The sequence below is a fragment of the Numenius arquata genome, chromosome 1 (assembly GCF_964106895.1).
Source record: "Numenius arquata chromosome 1, bNumArq3.hap1.1, whole genome shotgun sequence".
Lineage (NCBI taxonomy): Eukaryota > Metazoa > Chordata > Aves > Charadriiformes > Scolopacidae > Numenius > Numenius arquata.
The window spans coordinates 97367398-97387363 of NC_133576.1; the positions used below are offsets into that span (position 1 = coordinate 97367398).

The 19966-nt window shown below is 35.5% G+C and overlaps 1 protein-coding gene across 2 annotated transcripts in view; it reads left to right on the forward strand.

Annotated features, from left to right (window-relative positions):
• The window catches only part of DACH1 (dachshund family transcription factor 1), a 364785-nt gene that overhangs the window by 149874 nt on the left and 194945 nt on the right, over nucleotides 1-19966 (forward strand). For both annotated transcript variants that reach the window (XM_074159858.1, XM_074159866.1), the window contains exon 2: nucleotides 4576-4691. In XM_074159858.1, the coding sequence (XP_074015959.1) occupies nucleotides 4576-4691 (116 nt within the window). The remainder of the gene's footprint in view (nucleotides 1-4575; nucleotides 4692-19966) is intronic.

Sequence of the window (19966 nt, forward strand, 5' to 3'; positions counted from 1 at the left end):
TTGGAGGTGTATAAAACTTTAAAAGTATAATCAAAGCACAACATTTTAGCTGATAATAACCACTGATTCTTCCATTTTTTATTCTTTAATTCAGCCATCTGTTGTTGTCTAGATTCAGTAACACAGGAAGGATGTAAGAATAATATATGTTGATTGAAAGACCAAAAAAAGAACTACTTCAGAGAATTTGCTGTATTTTAAGACAATATACTCTAAATTGCTTCTCATGTTCTGTACCTTTCATGCCAGTCACAGTGCAGAAGATGTATACGCCCTTTCCTTCAAAGATGAAAATGCTAGAGCCATAGTATTCCATGAAGTATTTGTGAAAGTCGAAGGGATGAAATACAAATCTGACCAAAAATTGATGGATTTATTTTCAGTGGTTCTGGAAAGTGTTCTAAATATCTAACTAGGTGATGCCAGTGAAGAAAATATTTCCCTCTCATTTTGAGAGTTTCAAGATTCACCAGTCTGCACCTTTAGTTCTCCTGTCACATAATGGTATATTGTAATTGTAAATCGTGATAATTGTCTACAAACATAAAGATTAGTTGTCTGTGGGAATGTCTTCTAAGCCCTGAAAAAAGTGTGTGCAAATTTTGATACAGTGCTTACACAAGTCTATACAAGGCAGATGAGTTTTGAGGGAGCTAAATGCATTTAGGTGCTTCACTTTAAAAACTAAGTTAGTAATAAGTGGTCCTGTAGGAAGCTTTCATTTTCTTCTTAACATATGTTATGATATCTCACACGTGAAAACTTGAGTTTTAGAGAGAAAAAAAATCTAACTTACATATTTATAGTTCTAAAAGCAGAAAGAGTGACAATGTTTCCATTACATATCCTTTTTAATGGATAAACAAAGAACTGGTAACTTCCGTTTTACTTCTTCTCAGGTCAGTTAATCATTGTGGCTTCCTTCGATCTTTGTTGAAATTGTCTAATTTCTGCTTTCTCTAATTTAATCTTCAAAAAATTAAACAGTAGAGATGAAGACCAGCTATGTCTTCCAGATGTAGGTCTGTTTCTTCTAGCGTCTTCTTGCAAAGTCCCAAAAGACTCCTTGACTTCTCTGTACTATGATCCTACGTATTCACAAGACTTATGTTGGCTCTTTGAGTTTTGGCACTTCATTGTGTTTATCTTAGCTCTAAAAAATCCAAACTGTAATCATCTTCAAAATCAAAATGAGTCAGCTTTGAGTAGTTTACCCATTGAGATAATTAGCATTACCTTAAGAAGTCAAATGTGTCTTCAGAAGGACCAGTGTTATTCTTCCAATAATTCTATTCAGATAAAGGACAAAACCTCATAGTATCTTTTATATCTCTGTAAAAACTTACATACAACGTTTAAATATGAGTAAAAAGAGCATTATCAACAGTTCTTAAATGATGATTTTTGTATCTCAGTGACATGAACTGGAAGAGTAACTTACATTGCTCTGGCATTTAAATATATCTTTTCCATAACAAATCAACTCATACCTATTTAAATTATATTTCATTTTAATATGAAGACAAATCAACTGATTTTGGTACAAAATAGGAATGTGAGTACCTTGAAGCAGGCTTCTTATCTTGGAATGAAAGTGAACTTGTTCTAATGTAAAAATAAGTAGGTCTTTACTATACACAAGATTAGGAAAAACACCAACAAAATGATTCATTAAGCTATTTTTATCATTCTGTTTATGATAGTTAAACTCATTTGCTATGCTTTTAATGTTTTTTTAAAAGAGTTTATCATATAGCTATAAAAATGATAATGAAATACAAAACATGCAAGTTTTCAAATAGAATCAAAGTTACTATTTTTGAAAGTAATTTTTACATAGATTTTTCCCCATAACTTTCGTAATGTTTCATACAAAATTTTTGCAAGTCTTATAGTTTGAAAACAGATCTATAAAGTGGTAGTATTTCAAGTTAGGAATTTGGTTAATGAAACAAGTACATACTATAAATAACAGACTAAGACAATTATTGTTATTTAATCAGTTATCGGGGATAATCAGTGTGTGCTTATTTTAGTCTGCTGCGACTCTAAATCAGATCTTCCAGACCTTCAGAAATAATTCTTACATTTGTTTTTCTGCCTTTGTTTTTTTGCCTGAAAGGAAAACCGTTTCTTAAATAGATAAAGGTCTTATTAGAGTAAACTGGAGTTAGTGCTTAAAAATTGTATCAGGATAAAAGAGGTTTATGTCTCAGGAATTTCATTTAAATATAGTTAGTTGGATTGGAATTGGGAATTTAGGACTTATTTGGTAAGGTTTGAGATAAATCATGGGGTAGAGTTGGGTTGCTGGGCTCATTTGTGGCTTTTAGTATGACAGCCCTTTTAGTGTAGAGCGGCACAATCAACTCGATGGTAGAAGGCAACCAAAGGAGGAGTTTTGCCTTGGATATTTCAATAGCACTCACCTATAATTTGCTGCTGACCTTCGTTTACAGATTTGGTCTATGGATATGTTCTCTTAGGCTTTGAAGAGGGGTGGTTTTATTCCTCAAAATCAAAGACAGAAGCATTCAGACATCAGCATGGCTATATTCGGTAATAAGCATTAATTCTTCAAAGAGAATCTTTGCAGGAGTGAACTTGTTTTTTAAAGACTTGGAAGTCATTGGTGGGTTGTGCATTATGCTATGGCACCCAGCTTGTGTTTTTTACGCTGTTGTCAGACCCTTCCATACTTATATCACAGCGGTGATTTGAGAACAGCGCATCTTCATAGGTATTTAAATTAAGCCATTAAAGTTTTCTTACGTAGTGGCATTTTTTTGGTGGGTGAATATATTAGAAACACTCCATTTAAATCAGATCATTTTTGTCTATGATGTTTTTATCAGTTTTATGTGTATTCATGGTATGTTTGTTTTTATTGTAAATCACAAAGGAAATTTCAAAGAAAGACGGAAGACACTTAATTTGGTTCTGTGAGCTGGAGTAAGATAATATTCTTTTTCTACAACTGTTTTTCTTGTTGTTGTGAACATAAGACAATTTTGTTTGTATTAAAGAAAATCAAAAATACCAAACCAATCAAAGAAATTATCAAGCTTATAATTTTAATAATGACCTCAGCTCAGGACATTAAGTTGGGAATTAATGATCAGTTAAGGTTAATGACTCAATGCCTTGAGTCATTAAACTCCAAGAAAATGCCCTGTACTTTGATTGTTTTTGGTTTATTAAAGGTAGCTTGTAGAAGTAGCAAAAGAAAAAAAAAAAAAAAGGGGTATTTCCAAACACAAGGGGAATGAACATGAACAGAAAACAGAGGTATTTTATTTTCTGCCTCCTGCAGTCCCAGCATAACTACAAATGCCATTATCCTTGATGAGAGTTTTGTTAGTGTGAGGACCTAAGGAGCAAAACCTTTCATAGCCACCTTTCTTTTCTTTCTTGTTTTGAAACAAATGATGAACCTCAAACATTTGGCAAAGCGTAGGTTAACACTGCAGTGTTAGAACTGCACGTCACCTTTTTCTGTCAAGTTATTCCACAGTGTCCCCTAAATAAGCAGTTGTAGGATGTTGCAGTAGTACCCTGCTATGATCTATACATAAGAATACAAGCCTTTGGATATGCATTGTATGTAGCAGGTACATATTTGCATGTAAGTGGGTAATAAGTATTTTCATTGTAATCTGTATCTAATTTGTATGCTACTTACGCAGTCCAGGAGATGGAAAGTTGTGTATGTGAGCATTTAACAGACAAGGAGTGCTTAAACCTGAAGCCCTTTATTTTTCCATACTGGACAGATATAAGCTGCTATGATGGCAGTTGCTCAACAATATCTTACAAATAATTCTGAGTCCTTTCTGACATAAAGTAGTATATTTAAAGTAAGGTGTCTTAGTGAGATTTTCACTTTAAATAGAATAAGGGTTAAATGATAACTTGACTTATCTTTTAAATGACAAAAAATAAAGAAATTGCAAGACCTTTTCACACATTAGATATGTATTGTCATTTATCATCTAGATATCAGGCTAGCAGTGCAAAGTAATAAAACATATCATCGAAAAATGTGCTATAGGTCTGAATCACTCTTTCATTCCACCTCCCAGCTAACTGTAGTATTAAATCAAACAAGCAGAACATTTCCTTAGGCAGCCATTGCCTTTTAATTTCCTGAAGAACCTTAAAATATCATTCATTACAAGTACTACACATATTTGGTTTTTAAAAGTCTCATAAATCAATAGCAGGCTGACTGTAATAATTATTACAAGTTAGTGCATAATTTTCGTGCTGAAGGCTGCATGCAGAACTTTAGCATATGCAAACGAGGCAATTCAAACTGTGTATAGATATTAATATGAAGAAGCAGGTAACGAGGTGCAGGCTATGAATTATGCATCAAGAGCGGCTGATCTTCAATGAGGAAAATGAATTCAGCATGTAATCTAATTAGTGATGGAAGTCTATTACATCTAACTGCAAAAGCAACCGTCCTTGAAACAAATTTATTTACAGTCCATGTTACCACTTGAAACAACTTTGAAATGATGTGTAAGACAACAGCTTAATTGTGAAAATTTTTTTGTTTGTTTGTTTCAGTTCTAGACCTGGAAGGCCTCCTAAGAGGACTCAAAGTGTCACCTCCCCAGAGAATTCTCATATCATGCCACATTCTGTCCCAGGCCTAATGTCTCCTGGAATCATCCCGCCAACAGGTAGGATCGTTAGAAACACCTTCACACGGGCAATCTTTTGAACGCTTGGCTTATATCCACTTGTTAATAAATTAACAGTCTAGGAAACCAGCAACCAAATATCACAACGGAGTTCCATAATGTAACATTATTGTTACATAAATGTATTGTATGTGATGGAAACTGTGGCAGCTCAGTACTTCAAAATACAAATAACTGAGCAAATAATAATCCTTTATAATTTTTCCCCTGTTCTTTTTCTTTATAAACAAAAAACCTTTCAAAGCATGAATTACCTATCATTAGACAATAATCTCCCTATTCATTTTTAATAGATCAGATATCTTATTTTTGCTGCTTTGCTTAATTAGATAATGTCATCATGAATATAGTTGCCAGAAGAAACTGAGTTAGTTAAAATAACTCCATACTGCACACATGTCTTTCTTAATTTTTCATCCTGAAATTCTATTTTTGATACATCTCCTGAGGCCATATACTAAAGTCATGTAACAATCTGTTTCTCAAACTAGTATTTTCTTTTGAAAGTTACTGTAACATCTCCTAGCAGTGACTTGCTCCTTAGACATAGATAAACTAAGAAGGGCTGTGTTGCAGGAAGGAGATGAACTGAGCCAGCTGAAGATGGAGGCACCCAATGGTCAAGCTGCTGATGGTGGTGCCACATTCTCTCTCTTCACAGAATCATAGAATCGTTTTGTTTGGAAGAGACCTTTAAGATCATCGAGTCCAACCGTTAAGTTGGACTTACCAAGTTACCACTAAACCGTGTCTCTCAGCACTACATCTGTTACAGATGACTTAAATTCTCTCACTTGCTTCAGCAAAGCTCACCTGAGCTTCCACTTCTTCCTGAGTTGTTCCCCACTTGTTTGCATAGCTAACCCCATATCATTCTGTGATTCTGTAAAGGAAAGATAATAAACTAGACAGATTCTAATAGAGAGGAAATTTGCTGGGTATCGGAGATCGGATAGATGGCTGGATGTTTGAATGCATGCCCATGATCACCTGTCTGTTTAAGTATGAGCACGGTCCTTGGCATGGTTTGGCTAACATTCTCAGGAAAAGGCACAGTTTGGGAAATACCATACGCCAGAAACTGTTGGCAGTTTGGATGCAAATGTCTTATCTGGAGGAGGGAGGAAGGTGAAGAGAGTTTAGCTCTGTGGGCAAAAGTGAGGCCATGCCTCTTGGCCTTAGGGCTCAAGAGCTGCTTTACATAGTGAGAGAGACACATAGCCAGAGTTATTTTATTAGAAATTTATAGTTTTTCAAAATGCTAAAGACCACGAGGAGTGACAAATCGGACAACTAAGGTTGGTAAGAGAAAGTTATAAAGTAAGCAGAGGGAAGGATGGATGAGGCTGAGAGTGTAGGCAAGCATGGGAGGGTGTCAGATAGGTAGGACTCACAGTGGTCGTCTGGGCAGATGTGATCAGCAAAAAAAAAAATGAATTGGGATTAAAATACTTTACACGAAAGGACATATAGGATGAAATCTAGTAAAGGAGATAGAGTTGCAGCGTGAATGCAACGTGAGAATAATAGATAGGGTCTATGTGGGGAAAGAAAGCAAGCTTTATAGGGCAGAAGCATTTGTGTTTATGAAGGAGAGATCAAAAATTGCAGAAGAAAAGGGAAATTATTTGGGGGAAGTAAGACAAGAAAATATCAAAGGAAAAAATGCATGTGAAAAGTAGAAAGGAGATGACATGAAAGAAGTCAGAGACAAATAAGCAGGCCAAAAGAGGGAGACAGGAAAAAAACCCTTCGTCAACAGTATCCTTTGGGGTTTTGTGTTACAGTTAATATATAAGAGCAGATCTCCTCTTGATATAATATCTTCTGGGTTTTTTTTTTTTTCTCATTTTTTTTATTCTAAGAAAGCAGCTTAAAACCACAACCAATGCCTAAAGTATCCAATTCCTCTCTAGTCCTTTAAAGCTGGTCATAACAAGTTAATGATAAAAATACACGGTACTAAAAACACAGATCCAATTTCTTAGAATATCAGCCCACAAAGCCAGATGTAGATCTTTTTAAAATGATGATTAAAAAAAACCGAAGAAAATAATTCAAAATTAAAGAAAATAGGCATATGTAAGGTTATCATTCATCAAATCCTTTTAGGATGGTAATGCTTTGTTAGTATTTTGCAAAAGAGGAAAGGTTTAAATGAAATCGCTATTAAGGTTGAACTGGTTTCACATTACATGGCTTACCACAACAGAAGGGGTGAGCATGTTTTTTTCCCATTGTGGTGGTGTTGAATCTCAAGCAGCACAAAAAAATGCAAACACCGACACTGTTAGCAACAAACTCTGGGGTATAGTGTTCCATGGATTGTGGCTCAGCAGAAGTAAGGAACATCATGACAGCAGCACTACATGACAGTCCTTTCAGCATTTTATAGACAGGCAAGTATAAAAATAGGTGTATAATCTGATCGTGTGAGTTTAAATCAATGAACATTTGTGCAGCTACGTTGTAAGTAAGTCCAGAAACCACGGTAAGAGCCCTATGAAGAAAGAACTGCTCTAACTGCAATAGATGACGTAGATGCAGTTATGTGTTACCACATTCGTTGATACTAGAAAATTCTTGTCGCTTGTGAACGTTTTCCTCCATATTTTCACTGTGTACTCTGTATAATCATAGAACCACAGAACAGTTGAGGTTGGCAGGCATGGATAGTGATCATCTAGTCCAGCCTCCCCTGGTCAAAGTAGGGTGACAAAGAGCATGTTGTTCAGGGCTGCATCCAGTTGGGGTTAGAGCACCTTCAAGGATGGAGACTTCACAATGTCTCTTTGCAACCTGTGTTTGACTACTCTCTAAATCTTTTTTCTTACTTTTCAATGGAATTTCCTGTATTTCAATTTGTGCCCATTTGGCAACATTGAGAAGAACCTGGCTCCATCTTCTTTGCTTCCTCTACCCCCTTCAGATATTCATACACATTGATAAGATCTCCCCTGAGCCTTTTCCGGATTAAACAGTCCAAGCTCTCTCAGTCTCTCTTCATATGCCAGGTGCTCCAATTCCTTAACCATCTTTGTGGCTGATGACTCCTTTTTTGAGAAGTTTATGCAGTTTGAATTTCCTGTTAGGATCCAGCTCTAAGCAGAAAAAAAAATATCAAAGTACCACATTGTTAAGTGGTTCCCCCCCTTTCTTTCTCTCTTTTTTTTTTTTTTTTTTTTGTAACAAATTCTTCTTTTTAAGCTTTCTGATTGATTTAATAATCTGAGTATTATAACTAAGTTTCCTTCCTGCCTACAAAAGACTGTAAGTGATCACACAAACAATTATGTGCTATTTAATGCTCTTTAAATAACAGAGATCTGCAATTATTAGGTATATCTAGGATACATAATGCTATGATTTAATGTATGATTTTTACTTGAAAATTTTCCTTTTCCTGAAATCTGCTGCATGATACAGAGATGCACATTTAAAGGTGTAAATCCTGGTTTCTAAAGGGGCTGGTTCTGCATGCATTGTTTATGTGTGCAAATAATAATGGTACAAAAGTGGTCCAATCTGAAAACTCATGCAGAGAATGTTGCATCATCAGTTAGAATGGATTTGGTTTAGAGAAGTGTTTAGGGACTAAGCTGAGATTTAGGGAATACATTGAGAAGGAAAACAAAAGAGAAAAAGGAATAATGTTTTTTTTAAGGGAGCATAAAATGAAGAAGTGAGGATCACCTCTTGAGTGATATTCTGTCCATTTTTGTCACAAGATTCATAAGTATTACCCACAATTGCTGATCTAACCACTGTCTTCCATTAGAGTCAACTTATAGAATGTTCCCAACTTTAGAAAAGACTGGACAGCTGACAAAAGACAGTCTTATGTTTATTAAAATAAATGTAAGGCCTTTGAAGGTGTGACAAAGTGAGAAGTGTGTAGTAACAGGAAATGAAGAGCTTCTTGAATTATCCAGAGAATTAAAATCTGCCTACGTTACAAATGATGTAGTCAGAAAAAAAGAAGAGTTTGGTGTAGGTTCAGACAGGTGTACTGACTTTTCAGGCTTATCTGGATAACGCCTTGAAGCCCTTCCAAAACTAGATGTCTCATCATAGTTAACTTTGATCCTCATATCTCTGCGTACTGCAGATCTTTTCTTGGCTAATGTGCTTAGAAGGCTTCAAAAGTTGTCTAAAGTTGAAACGGTAGATAATTGTAATTAATCAGAAAAGCAGTGCTGCAGTTCCTGAGCGGAGTGTATGATATACATTGTGCTCCGTATTTTTCTGTCTGTAGTTGCTATATAACATATAAAATGATATTTCCATTATTTTTTCATACAAAATTTGAAAAGAAAGTCCCTTCAGTTTTCAATTTTTATTTTTATTTTGTAATTATTCTTAAATATTTTAGGTTTTGAAAGTGTTTTATAAAGGTCCTGACAATTCTTCTGCAGCTTGGCCTATCTGTAATCTACAGGTGCTGAAACAACTACAAAAGTCTTGTACTTATTTCAAGAACTGCATCTTTCTCTCAAAGAGAAAATGGGAACATAATGTGCCTTTGGAAATCACTATCATAGGGCATGATAAGAATACTACTTCATATATCTCTCTATATAGATACATCTTTGTCAATTAAAAAGAAAAGTAATTTAAAAGCACCTTACATGTTTAATTTATTAATAAATATTATGATTATTATTATTATTTTGAAAATATTTGCTTTACAATAGTTACTACTGTCCACCTGTTCCGTATCTGATACGACTCTTCTTTTCCAGTGTAAAGACACTAAGCTTCCTCTGAAATGTTTCATGTGTACAAATTATAACTACTTTCCTATATTAAACTTCTATTCTGCTTTTTTGTCTTCTTAAGTGATAATCTGAAAATGTAATTTCTAATCTCATCCTTATTTTCTCTCTGTCTGTGTGCCTGAATCAATAGAAGTATATTCCAACTTCCATCCTGTACAAAGCTCTCTCAGCCACGAAGCATTTTTATGGGGGGTTAGAGTATGTGGAGAGTTGAAAGGTTTTGTATAGATTATTTCAGTTTGGAGGACAAATGGAGTTCACAGATGCAGCTGTTGATAAAGTGCGGCAACATTTCTGCTGAAGTAGAAGATGGAATTATTTGGTGTTTAAAGAAAGATTAATCACATAATTAAATAATTTCATTTCCTCTGGCTCACAGTTATTGATGTTGTATTAGGCAGAACTGAAAGAATGTTTAAAATATAATTATTATTGTTATTATATCCACATCATATTGGATATTGCCAAGAAATAAAATCTGTGGTTGGAAGTATTTTCTCCTGGTAGACTCAATCCTGTAAGGTCTTAAGAATGTATTTAATTTATTGGAAGAGAGTTGATTTCTATGAGTATTCCAGGGGCTAGAAATTAAAAGTTTAAGTTATATACCTAGTAATTTTGAGAAGCAAACCTATTATTCAGTTATTTATTTTATTTAATGTGTGTGTTTTGTGATCCTGTGTTGGTTAAAAAGACAAACATTAATAAAATTGAGTGGCTATCACTTCTTTTAAAATGCATTCCATGTTAACACAGTGTTTTGGTTATTAGTGTTTAATCATTTTTAACATTAGCAATGCTTTTGATTGGTGTTATAGGATGATATACTGTTTATTTATTGGGGCTGAACTAACTGATTGTAAAAATAAGCAACAAAATCCCTCTTTCAGAGTGATAAACTGTAACCTAATTCAAGAAACTGAATCAGATTACACTAACATTTTTGCACTTCATTAAGGAAGTAGTCATTATAATTAATGTGAAAGCTTCTATCATGTTCACTAGTTGATATATCAGTGAGAAGATATACTGACTCTGTAAATATATTATTTCATAGTTTTTAAAATCATAATTAAAGTGTAATTCAGGCCACCTGTCCTCTTCTGAAAACGCTGTCATAATTTTGTCATATTATTATCCTGCTGAATGGCTAGCTATCTTCTACTTTATCACAAGGGACTTTATCACTGAAAACCAGTTCTGAAAGCTCACTAGTTTTAATGTCCAATGAGTCCCTTATATTCACTAGTTAATAATTAAGTTGATTTCCCATGTAGCCACAAATTTGATAAAAATCCCCCAATCAAATAGTTGTTGCAGCAACTATTAGGGTAGGAATGCAAGACACAGTGGGAACTTGAGTGTTTAGCTGTTTAATCTCAGGCATACGCAAATTCATTCTTTTCTGACTTTTGATATTTTACTCCTCAACCTTCATTTTAAATGTTGTATTAAAATGAAATTGATTATAGTATTTGAGCAGAAAATATTGCCCTATAGGAATTTATTTTGCGGTCCCAGTAATCCAAGGATCAGATTCCTGTGAACATTCAGTGACTTAGGTAGCTCTTTGTAAGAAAATAGTATGTGACTACATGGTTTATTATAGGCAAGTGTATGGAAGATCTCCAAGCAGGCAGATTATAAACTGTCTCTGAATCTAAAGCTTTTTAACCACATTTGCGTTTGACAACTGTTTTCTTTCTAGCCGTTTCTGAGCATGAGAAGGCTTTGAGTATCTTTGCTTACAATAAACCACGTAGACATAGCTTTTTCAGTCATAAAATCTTTTTAAAACCAAGAATTACTTGCAGAAATAGAACCTTTTTTATTAATAAATTTAAATCAGTAAGAACTTGTACATTTTGCAGTATTATGTCATATAACACTACATATATTCAAAGCCGACAGGATACTATTGGAAAATAGTAAAAAGTCAGAGAGTCAAACCTCATGCGGGTTCACCCACTGTCTGTTGAGAGGAGTCCCTCGACTCAACTATTTCCAGAAATGCTCCCAGCTTTTTTGATATAAAGGGAACAAGTTGGTTCACTTCAGAAGAGGCTCTGGAATTAAATATTTAAGTAGTGAAGGTAGTCAGGTACCTTGACACACTCAAGGTACTCAAGAAGGAACTGAGGAGTGAAGTTATTTTACACCATAGTTATAAGCTAGTGAATCCTCTCTTCTACTTGCATCTTGTAACTACTCAGCTACTGTGCACATCACAATTTTATGCACAGATTTATTACCTTTCAGTGGAAAATCTGGGATAAGAATTTTTTGTTTCTTCCTGGATCACAGAATAATTTTGCCTTTTGAAGGCTGAGGGTGTAATGGTACTGATTTGTGAATTTCCCCATAAGAATGACATTTCTGTATCAGTTATGTAGGATCCCAGTTAAGGACCATGTTCTGTAAAGTTGAACTATTAGAAGATATTAGTAAAACCTCTAATGATGTGTGATAGTTTTTATATATATATAGCTTTGCTAAGTCAGGGTAAATTTAACATGATCAGAAAAAAAATTATGTGTTTCTGACTTTAGAAGCTACTCTTACCCAAATGCCAGTTTCTTGTTTCAAGTCATAAAAGTATCTTTAACATCTTGGGGAAAAAGACCCCCACTTTTCAAAAGAAGGTGTTTTACCATCAGGGTTTCCTATAAAACAAATAACATGCAAACCAAAACAGAATAAAAAAAAACAACCAACAAATCAAACCACCAAACTCTTGATACAAAAGAAAGCAATTGAAATCTTAAAGTCAGGTATGTGGTGAAGTTATCAGTGACTAAATTTGGACCTGGTAATGGAAGTGTTTACTAGTGATTACTATAGCTTACTGAATTCCAACATGCTATTATTTGTAATTGAAATGAAAGTTATTGAAAAGATATATATTGCAGAGTACACTGATTGTTTCAAAAAATTAAATTATGCAAAATGTAAGCTTACCAATTGTGAGAAATGCTGAGATTGTCTTGTAGCTCAGATTTCAGGCAGTCTTTCAATAGAAAAACATCAAGATGATCGTCCTTGTATGTTTGCAGTATTTCTAATAATAAACCTGATATTTCTCCAATCATTCTTGATTTTTAATGAGAGCATTTATTTAGTCAAAATAATTCGATCCCCAATCATTTAATTTCTAATTAGTTCAAAACAAACTTTTTATGGAGTAAACTGTGCATTGCTGTTCTAAACATCAGATACAGAATATTATTTTATTAAACACTGACACTAGAAATGAACCTGAGTTGCTGAATTTGGAATAATATCTTAGTCTTACAAACATGTTGATATCTTAACCAGATGATGTTGATTGCTATAGCAATATAGTAGAGATCTTTAGAGTAAGCGTAGCAAGATTTGGTACAAAGCTGAGTATCATCACATTGCTAACTACGGTTCTGCATCATCATGATGACATGAAGCTCTTGGATGCTATCAAGATGCCTGTCTTCTTTCCTGTAGAATTAGACTACCTATGTCCTTGCGTGACATGATCAACGAAGGGTGAATGATATTCTTTCTCTTCATTTTATATTTGATCTGCTACCAGTGTTACATACTGCATTCAATAAAAGATGACTTCAGATTTATTCCAAATTTATGGTCCATGATTTCATTATCATATATTTGGGGATTCTCCAAAGTACAGGAAGAAACTTCAGCTTAATGTATTTAACTCACTTTTGTGATTTGGGTTTTTTTTTTGGTGGGTGGAGTCAAATGTCATTTTTTAATATGATTGTCTCCTGGTTAAGAACAATATGTGGAGTTTTCCAGATCTCATCCAAAGACTTAAATATGAAGGGAATACCAGAAAAGATGTCAGGTAGCACAGGCATTTTTGTTATATGATACAGGATGGAAGTGAACTTACGAATTTACTCAACTGATATCTTCAAGAAAAGTGTGCAAGCAAGCATTATTATACCTGAGCAACTTTAGAAGACTACAACTTAAGAAAAAAAGAAGAATGACCTAAATAATGTATTAGTTGATTTTATTGATATTTGTTTTAAGCTATCTGTGTTTGATACAGGAAAGAAACTTATTGAACACAAAATGAACTTTGTCAGTTTTCCAAGGACAGCCAGTCACTAGGAGTTGTCCTTATGACTTGCAGCTCTAGTAACATTGCCTGCATGAATTTTGTAAGACAGGATAACATACTATCAGAATTACAATGACTCCACTATCGGTTGTTGACAGTGCACTGCATTGTTGTTGCTAATGTTGTCCTATGCAGTATATTAGAGCTATCATAAAGTATTCTTAACTGGGACAAGGTTTTTGAAGAGGAAGGTTGTTCTGGTTCAAGTCTCGGGCTGAGGATTTCAGGGCCAAATTGTTCTGCAAACTTGATTCTAGATGGTCTGCAAGTTGCTTAACTTCTTTCTTCTTGGTTGGAAGTCAGAGAGTATTTATGTCAGAACTGTACTGTAATGTGAAGTTAAGCACATAGAAAGATGTGCTAATGAACTGTATTGCAAATATAAAATGATCTGTCAGTTATTGCTCATGGAGCTGCCTCCAGAGCTTGTGGTTTATGAAAACTGTTGGTCCATGCATTCCAAATGCTAAGTTTGAAAACCTCATTTTGCTTTCTTCAGGTGAGAAGACTTCTTTTATTCCTTCAAGATGCAGAAATAGGTAGCTGCGATGGTTCGTTTCTGTGTGCCTGAGGCAGCAATTGGAAAGGCAAACAGAGTGGGATGGAAAGGGGCTAAAAAAATGTTGTGTGTATGTGTGTGTGAGACAGAGAGAAAGAGAGAGAGAAAGGGGGATGGAAGAGAGAGAGTTCTTTGTGAGTTGGTATAACAAACTTATTTAATGTAATACAAGTTCGTTTGTTTGCTGTTGTCTATTAATTTGTGACTATTGAGAAGCTACAAAGCTATGTTGTTACAGTATTTGTATCATTGCTTTCAGGGGTTGTCCTCTTTCAACGGTCCATATACAGAAGGCTTTATTTTGTCTTTCTGAAATGTTTTTTAGTTATGAATGTTTTACAAATAACTCTTAAATCATCTCCTTTCAATACAGTCTTAATTGCAATGAGATACTGTGTTTAAGCTGTGAGCAAAGAATAAACTGTTACTGCTACTACTAGTATTAGAGATGTGACTATATGGACATTTAGAAAAAAATCTTAGATTGAGGAGAATGTTACCGTTATTACATTGCTTTGATGAGGTCATCAATTAATGATGTATTAATTTCTGACTATGAAAACAGTAGCATGCAAGGACTGAGAAAGCTGGGGAAAGGAAAACTGCACCTAGTCAAGACAAAATTAATAATGTCACTGAGTCATTTTAACTCATCAAAATCCATAGCAATGTCAGATAGACAGACAGTGTACTGACAAGTTTTACTGAAAAGTAAGGTTTTGTCAACATTACCTTTTCATGAGGTGGTGGCTGAGATTTAGATTGACATAGGGGAAGTAGAACAAGTTGCAGGGAGTGTTTTAAATGGGCAGACACATCTACTAAATTTCCTTTTCTTTATGTTCGTTATGCTGCCTGCTATCACAGACGCTAAGACCACACATAGGGTTTGGACAATGTAGTTGCCCTTAGTGAGAAGAAAGTTAATAGAATAGCATTGTTTTCTGCAGACTGCTTTTTAAAAAGAATGTTTCTGGCTCTTATAGTGGAAATACAGAATTCAAACCATGAGGTGGTGTCAGCTACGTGTTCCAGTAATCTTCATTTATGATTATATCAGGTTACTGGAGCTGCCTTGCTAGGAACCATGGGTTAGATCAAGGGTTAGATCTAAAATAAACAGCATCACTACTAAAAAGGATGACGTCACACTACTAAAAAGGATGATGTCACTTTTATGTTTTATTTTGACTGTAAACTAATTCCTTAATTTATATGCTATGATACATCAATCCAGTTTACGGAGACCTAGATATAATTACTGTATTAGGATACTGACTCTGTAATGTCACTCACACTTGGAGTTCAGATGTTGAGAAAAGCTGCTTAACCCAGTGCAAACAATGGTAGGTTTTGCCTATGCCCTTGCTTAATAAATGTATGTGAATATAAGAATAAAAGGACTATGTTACTTGGGCAATTTAATAACCAGGTGGCTTACTGCATCACAACAGTACATTCTTTTTGCAAGTACTAGGCTACCAACAAAAAGAAAAAAAAACAAGAAAAACCCCAAATGATTTTCAGCATCCCGTCAGTATTCAATGCAAGTATTTGAGAAGAGAAAGGTGATTTCTTGTGAATCAGTACATTTGCTTTGAAAAGTATCTCAAAAGATTCTAGTAGATTAATATTTCATTCAAGTGGAAGAAAGCAGTGGTTCCTGTGCACTCAGTCACTGTGTGACAAAACAATTTTTAAAGTAATTTTTTTCCTTTATTGAAAGCTCAAATTATATTCGGCCTTTGAAGTCGCAGATATACAGATGCTGAACACACTGAGGACAACATACTCCTAGAGGTGAATGACAAAAAATGTAACACTTTTGCCTCTATAGTATATAACAATGTGAGCTTCATGTTTATGGATTATGGAATGACTCATTATGAAATAGGATTTAGCTTTTTATTTTTAAAATACAGCTATAAGAACATTTTTATATAAAATGTAAATTACTTAGATTTCTCTTTAAATTGATTTCTATTATTACCTGGGCTAAAATTTTATATGGAAAGACTGTTATCAGGAGGTGATGTATCTATAACCAAAATAAATAACTCTTAAATGAAAAAAACCCTGAATACTTATACACCAGGAAGGTCTGGGCAAGTGATGCTACTATTTAGGCTACTATTCCTGTAAAGACTATGACTTTTATGGCTGCATCTGTACCAATAAATAAAACAGTTCAGAGCTGTTCTTTGGCTTGGAGGGCAGGCTTGCATCCTACAGCTTACAACTTACAACTCTTTTTCTTATTACAATCTTTCTCAATCTAAAAAAAAACCCTCATCTGTATCTTCTCCTGAGGAAGAGTTCCTGGCCAGTTCTGTTTCATGTACTGTCCACGGCCAATTACAGAACATGTTTTGTAGCTATACTACAAAATTGCTACCAGGATGAATATTTGACTTGTTGAGTTTCTAGTATGGTTTTTGGTTTAAAGAAACTAGAGGAAAATTTTTTATGGAAGTTTTATCTTTTATTAGACCAAGTGCCAACAATTTACAAGCTTTTGGAACACAAGCACTTACTCATGTCTGCTGAATGAAGTTAATCACTACTAAGATCTAAAAGCATCTGAAAGCAATTAAAAATGCTTATATGGAAATGCCGTTTTAAGTGTAAGCAACTTGGTTTCTCCACCTTCTGCTGAATAGCTGGGTACCATTTGTCCAGTGCATGTTAAAGATGGTGACTTTTTTCATTAAAATCTCATGCAGTATACCTTTTTTCAGATGCTTTAATTGCTTGCTTATTTAATCCAGGAGAAAGCTTTTGACTTTTCCTCGTTTTTAGTCCTGTTCTGGAGGCCCCAAGTTAACTTTCTTATGATGAAGAAGGAAGAAAGCTCATACATTTTTCCATATGTATGGTGCCCTTATCCCTGTGTACAAAAAGAAGCACTCAGTCCAAACATGGGGTAATTATCATATCCACATCCACTCAGAAAGTCAAGGAATTGTTAGCTGATTTTGCACTTGGAAACAAGTCTTTTAAATTAATCTTTTTTTTCATGGAAAATTTAAGGTCATCATGAGATTAGCAGTTATACGTGCCCTATAACTCCTGCTATCTGAATCTTTAAGTTATGGGCAATCATTCACACAATTTCTTTTTTAGCAGACTTCTGTCTGCCTATTTTTCTCAAGAAAAATACTTGCTTTTAAATTGCTTTATTATTGTTAGTTGCTGTCTTCATAGGGTCAGTAGAGTTTGTTATTATTATTATTATGCGTGTGTTTTATAGTGTGCTTTGGTGGTGGTTTGTTTTCCACTTATTTATTTATTTATTTAAACCTCTACTTATATTACCAGGAGGGTATTTACTGATATCGGTCAAAATATTAAGCTTGGTATTGAGACATTGTATCATCTCAAAATATCTTGAGTTCCAAGTCACATGCTCTGAGCAAATACTAACTCTTATTCTATGTGAACAAATATTGTAGAATTTCATACAGGTGGTCTGGGTTCTCACCTTTGTTTGTGACTTGTTATTTCCCACTCTCTCCTGAAAAATGATAGAAGGACTAGAATATGTAATTCTTTATCCATCCTAATTTGAGACATTTTCCTTAATGAGCACTGGAAACTTCACTGCTTCCAGATTACACAGATTTAGTCTTGGCATGAATTTTGAACTATATAAACTCATCTTTATGAACTCACAGAACTGTGGTAGGAATTAGTATTTTAATTTATCTTCCTTCTTCCCACTCCTTTCTCAAACCTACTTTGTCTTTATTTAATATTCTGATTTATTTCATTAAATCTTTAATAATGGAAAGAAATACTTTTGGAAAAGATAACAATAAATGAAGAATAACAGTAAATCCTAACCAGATTTTCCCTGGGATGTTTTCTCTTACCATTCATTCCAAATATTTTATTCCCTAGTCCTTTCCATCTGACCAGGCAAGAGTTTCACAGAACTTTCTTTGTCCAATGGACTGGTACGTTAAAAGTTAAAGAGTACCAGGATTTTGTATTATAAATGATGATGTACTTTTTCAGAATTTTTATTTATTTTTCAGACTGTAGTTTTTATTAAGAAATCAAGTAAGTTAATAGATTCAGTAGGTAGCCCAGATTAAAGTAGGGCATAGGCAAAACTGAAGGATATTTAATGCATCCCTTATATAACTTGTGATCGAGTTGGATGAAGGTTATTGCCAATGGATTTAACTTAATTTCTGTCTCACATCTTAGACTCTTTTAATTCAATGTAACCGCAGAAACTGTATTTGGTCTGCCCTTGGAAAATCCTTTTTTCTTTGTGTAAAAAAAAAGTGGCGTCTTTTTTTGTTTTGCTGTATAATTCAGAGCTGTTTATATAACCTCTGAGATAACACTGTCTTTTGGAGTTGTATTTGAATCTGCTTCATAGCTTTTTTTAGAATTAATCATAATTTAATTGTATTCATTCATAGAATCATAGAATGGTTAGAGTTGGAAGGGACCTTAAAGATCATCGAGTTCCAATCCCCCTGCCATGGGCAGGGACACCTCCACTAGAGCAGGTTGCTCAAAGCCCCATCCAGCCTGGCCTTAAACACTTCCAGGGATGGGGCATCCACAACCTCCTTGGGCAACCTGTTCCAGTGCTTCACTACCCTCACGGTAAAGAATTTCCTCCTAATGTCTAATCTAAATCTCCCCTCTTCCAATTTAAAACCGTTACCCCTTGTCCTGTCACTACACTTCCTGACAAAGAGTCCCTCTCCGGCTCTCCTGTAGGCTCCCTTCAGATACTGGAAGGCTGCTATGAGGTCTCCCCGGAGCCTTCTCTTCTCCAGGCTGAATAACCCCAGCTCTCTCAGCCTGTCTTCATAGGGGAGGTGCTCCATCCCTCTGATCATCTTTGTGGCCCTCCGCTGGACCCGTTCCAACAGGTCCATGTCCTTCCTGTGTTGAGGACTCCAAAGCTGGACACAGTATTCCAGGTGGGGTCTCACAAACGCAGAGTAGAGGGGTAGAATCATGTCCCGCGACCTGCTGGCCACACTTCTCTTGATGCAACCCAGGATGTGGTTGGCTTTCTGGGCTGCCAGTGTGCATTGCCAGCTCATGTTGAGCTTCTCATCCACCAACACTCCCAAGTCCTTTTCCTCAGGGCTGCTCTCCAGCCATTATCCGCCCAACCTGTATTGTGCCTGGGATTGCCACGTCCCAGGTGCTGAACCCTGCACTTGGCCTGGTTGAACTTCATGCAATTTGCACAAGCCCATCTCTCAAGCCTGTCCAGGTCCCTCTGGATGGCATCCCTTCCCTCCAGCGTGTCGACCGTGCCACCGAGCTTGGTGTCGTTGGCAAACTTGCTGAGGGTGCACTGTATCCCACTGTCCATGTCTCCGACAAAGATGTTGAACAGCGCTGGTCCCAGTACCGACCCCTGAGGAACTCCACTCGTCAGTGGCCGCCATTTGGACACTGAACCATTGACCACAACCCTTTGAGTGCTGCCATTCAGCCATTTCCTTATCGGCTGAGTGGTCCATCCATCGAACCCATGACGTTCCAATTTTGAGACCAGGATGTCGTGCGGGACAGTGCCAAATGCTTTGCATAAGTCCAGGTAGATGATGTCTGTTGCTCTGCCCTTGTCCACCAAGTCTGTGGCAGTATTGTAAAAGGCCACCAAATTTGTCAGGCACGATTTGCCCTTGGTGAAGCCATGCTGACTGTCTCCAATCACCTCTTGATTTTCCATGTGCCTTAGTAGAGATTCCAGGAGGATCTGCTCCATGATCTTGCCAGGCACAGAGGTGAGGCTGACTGGCCTACAGTTCCC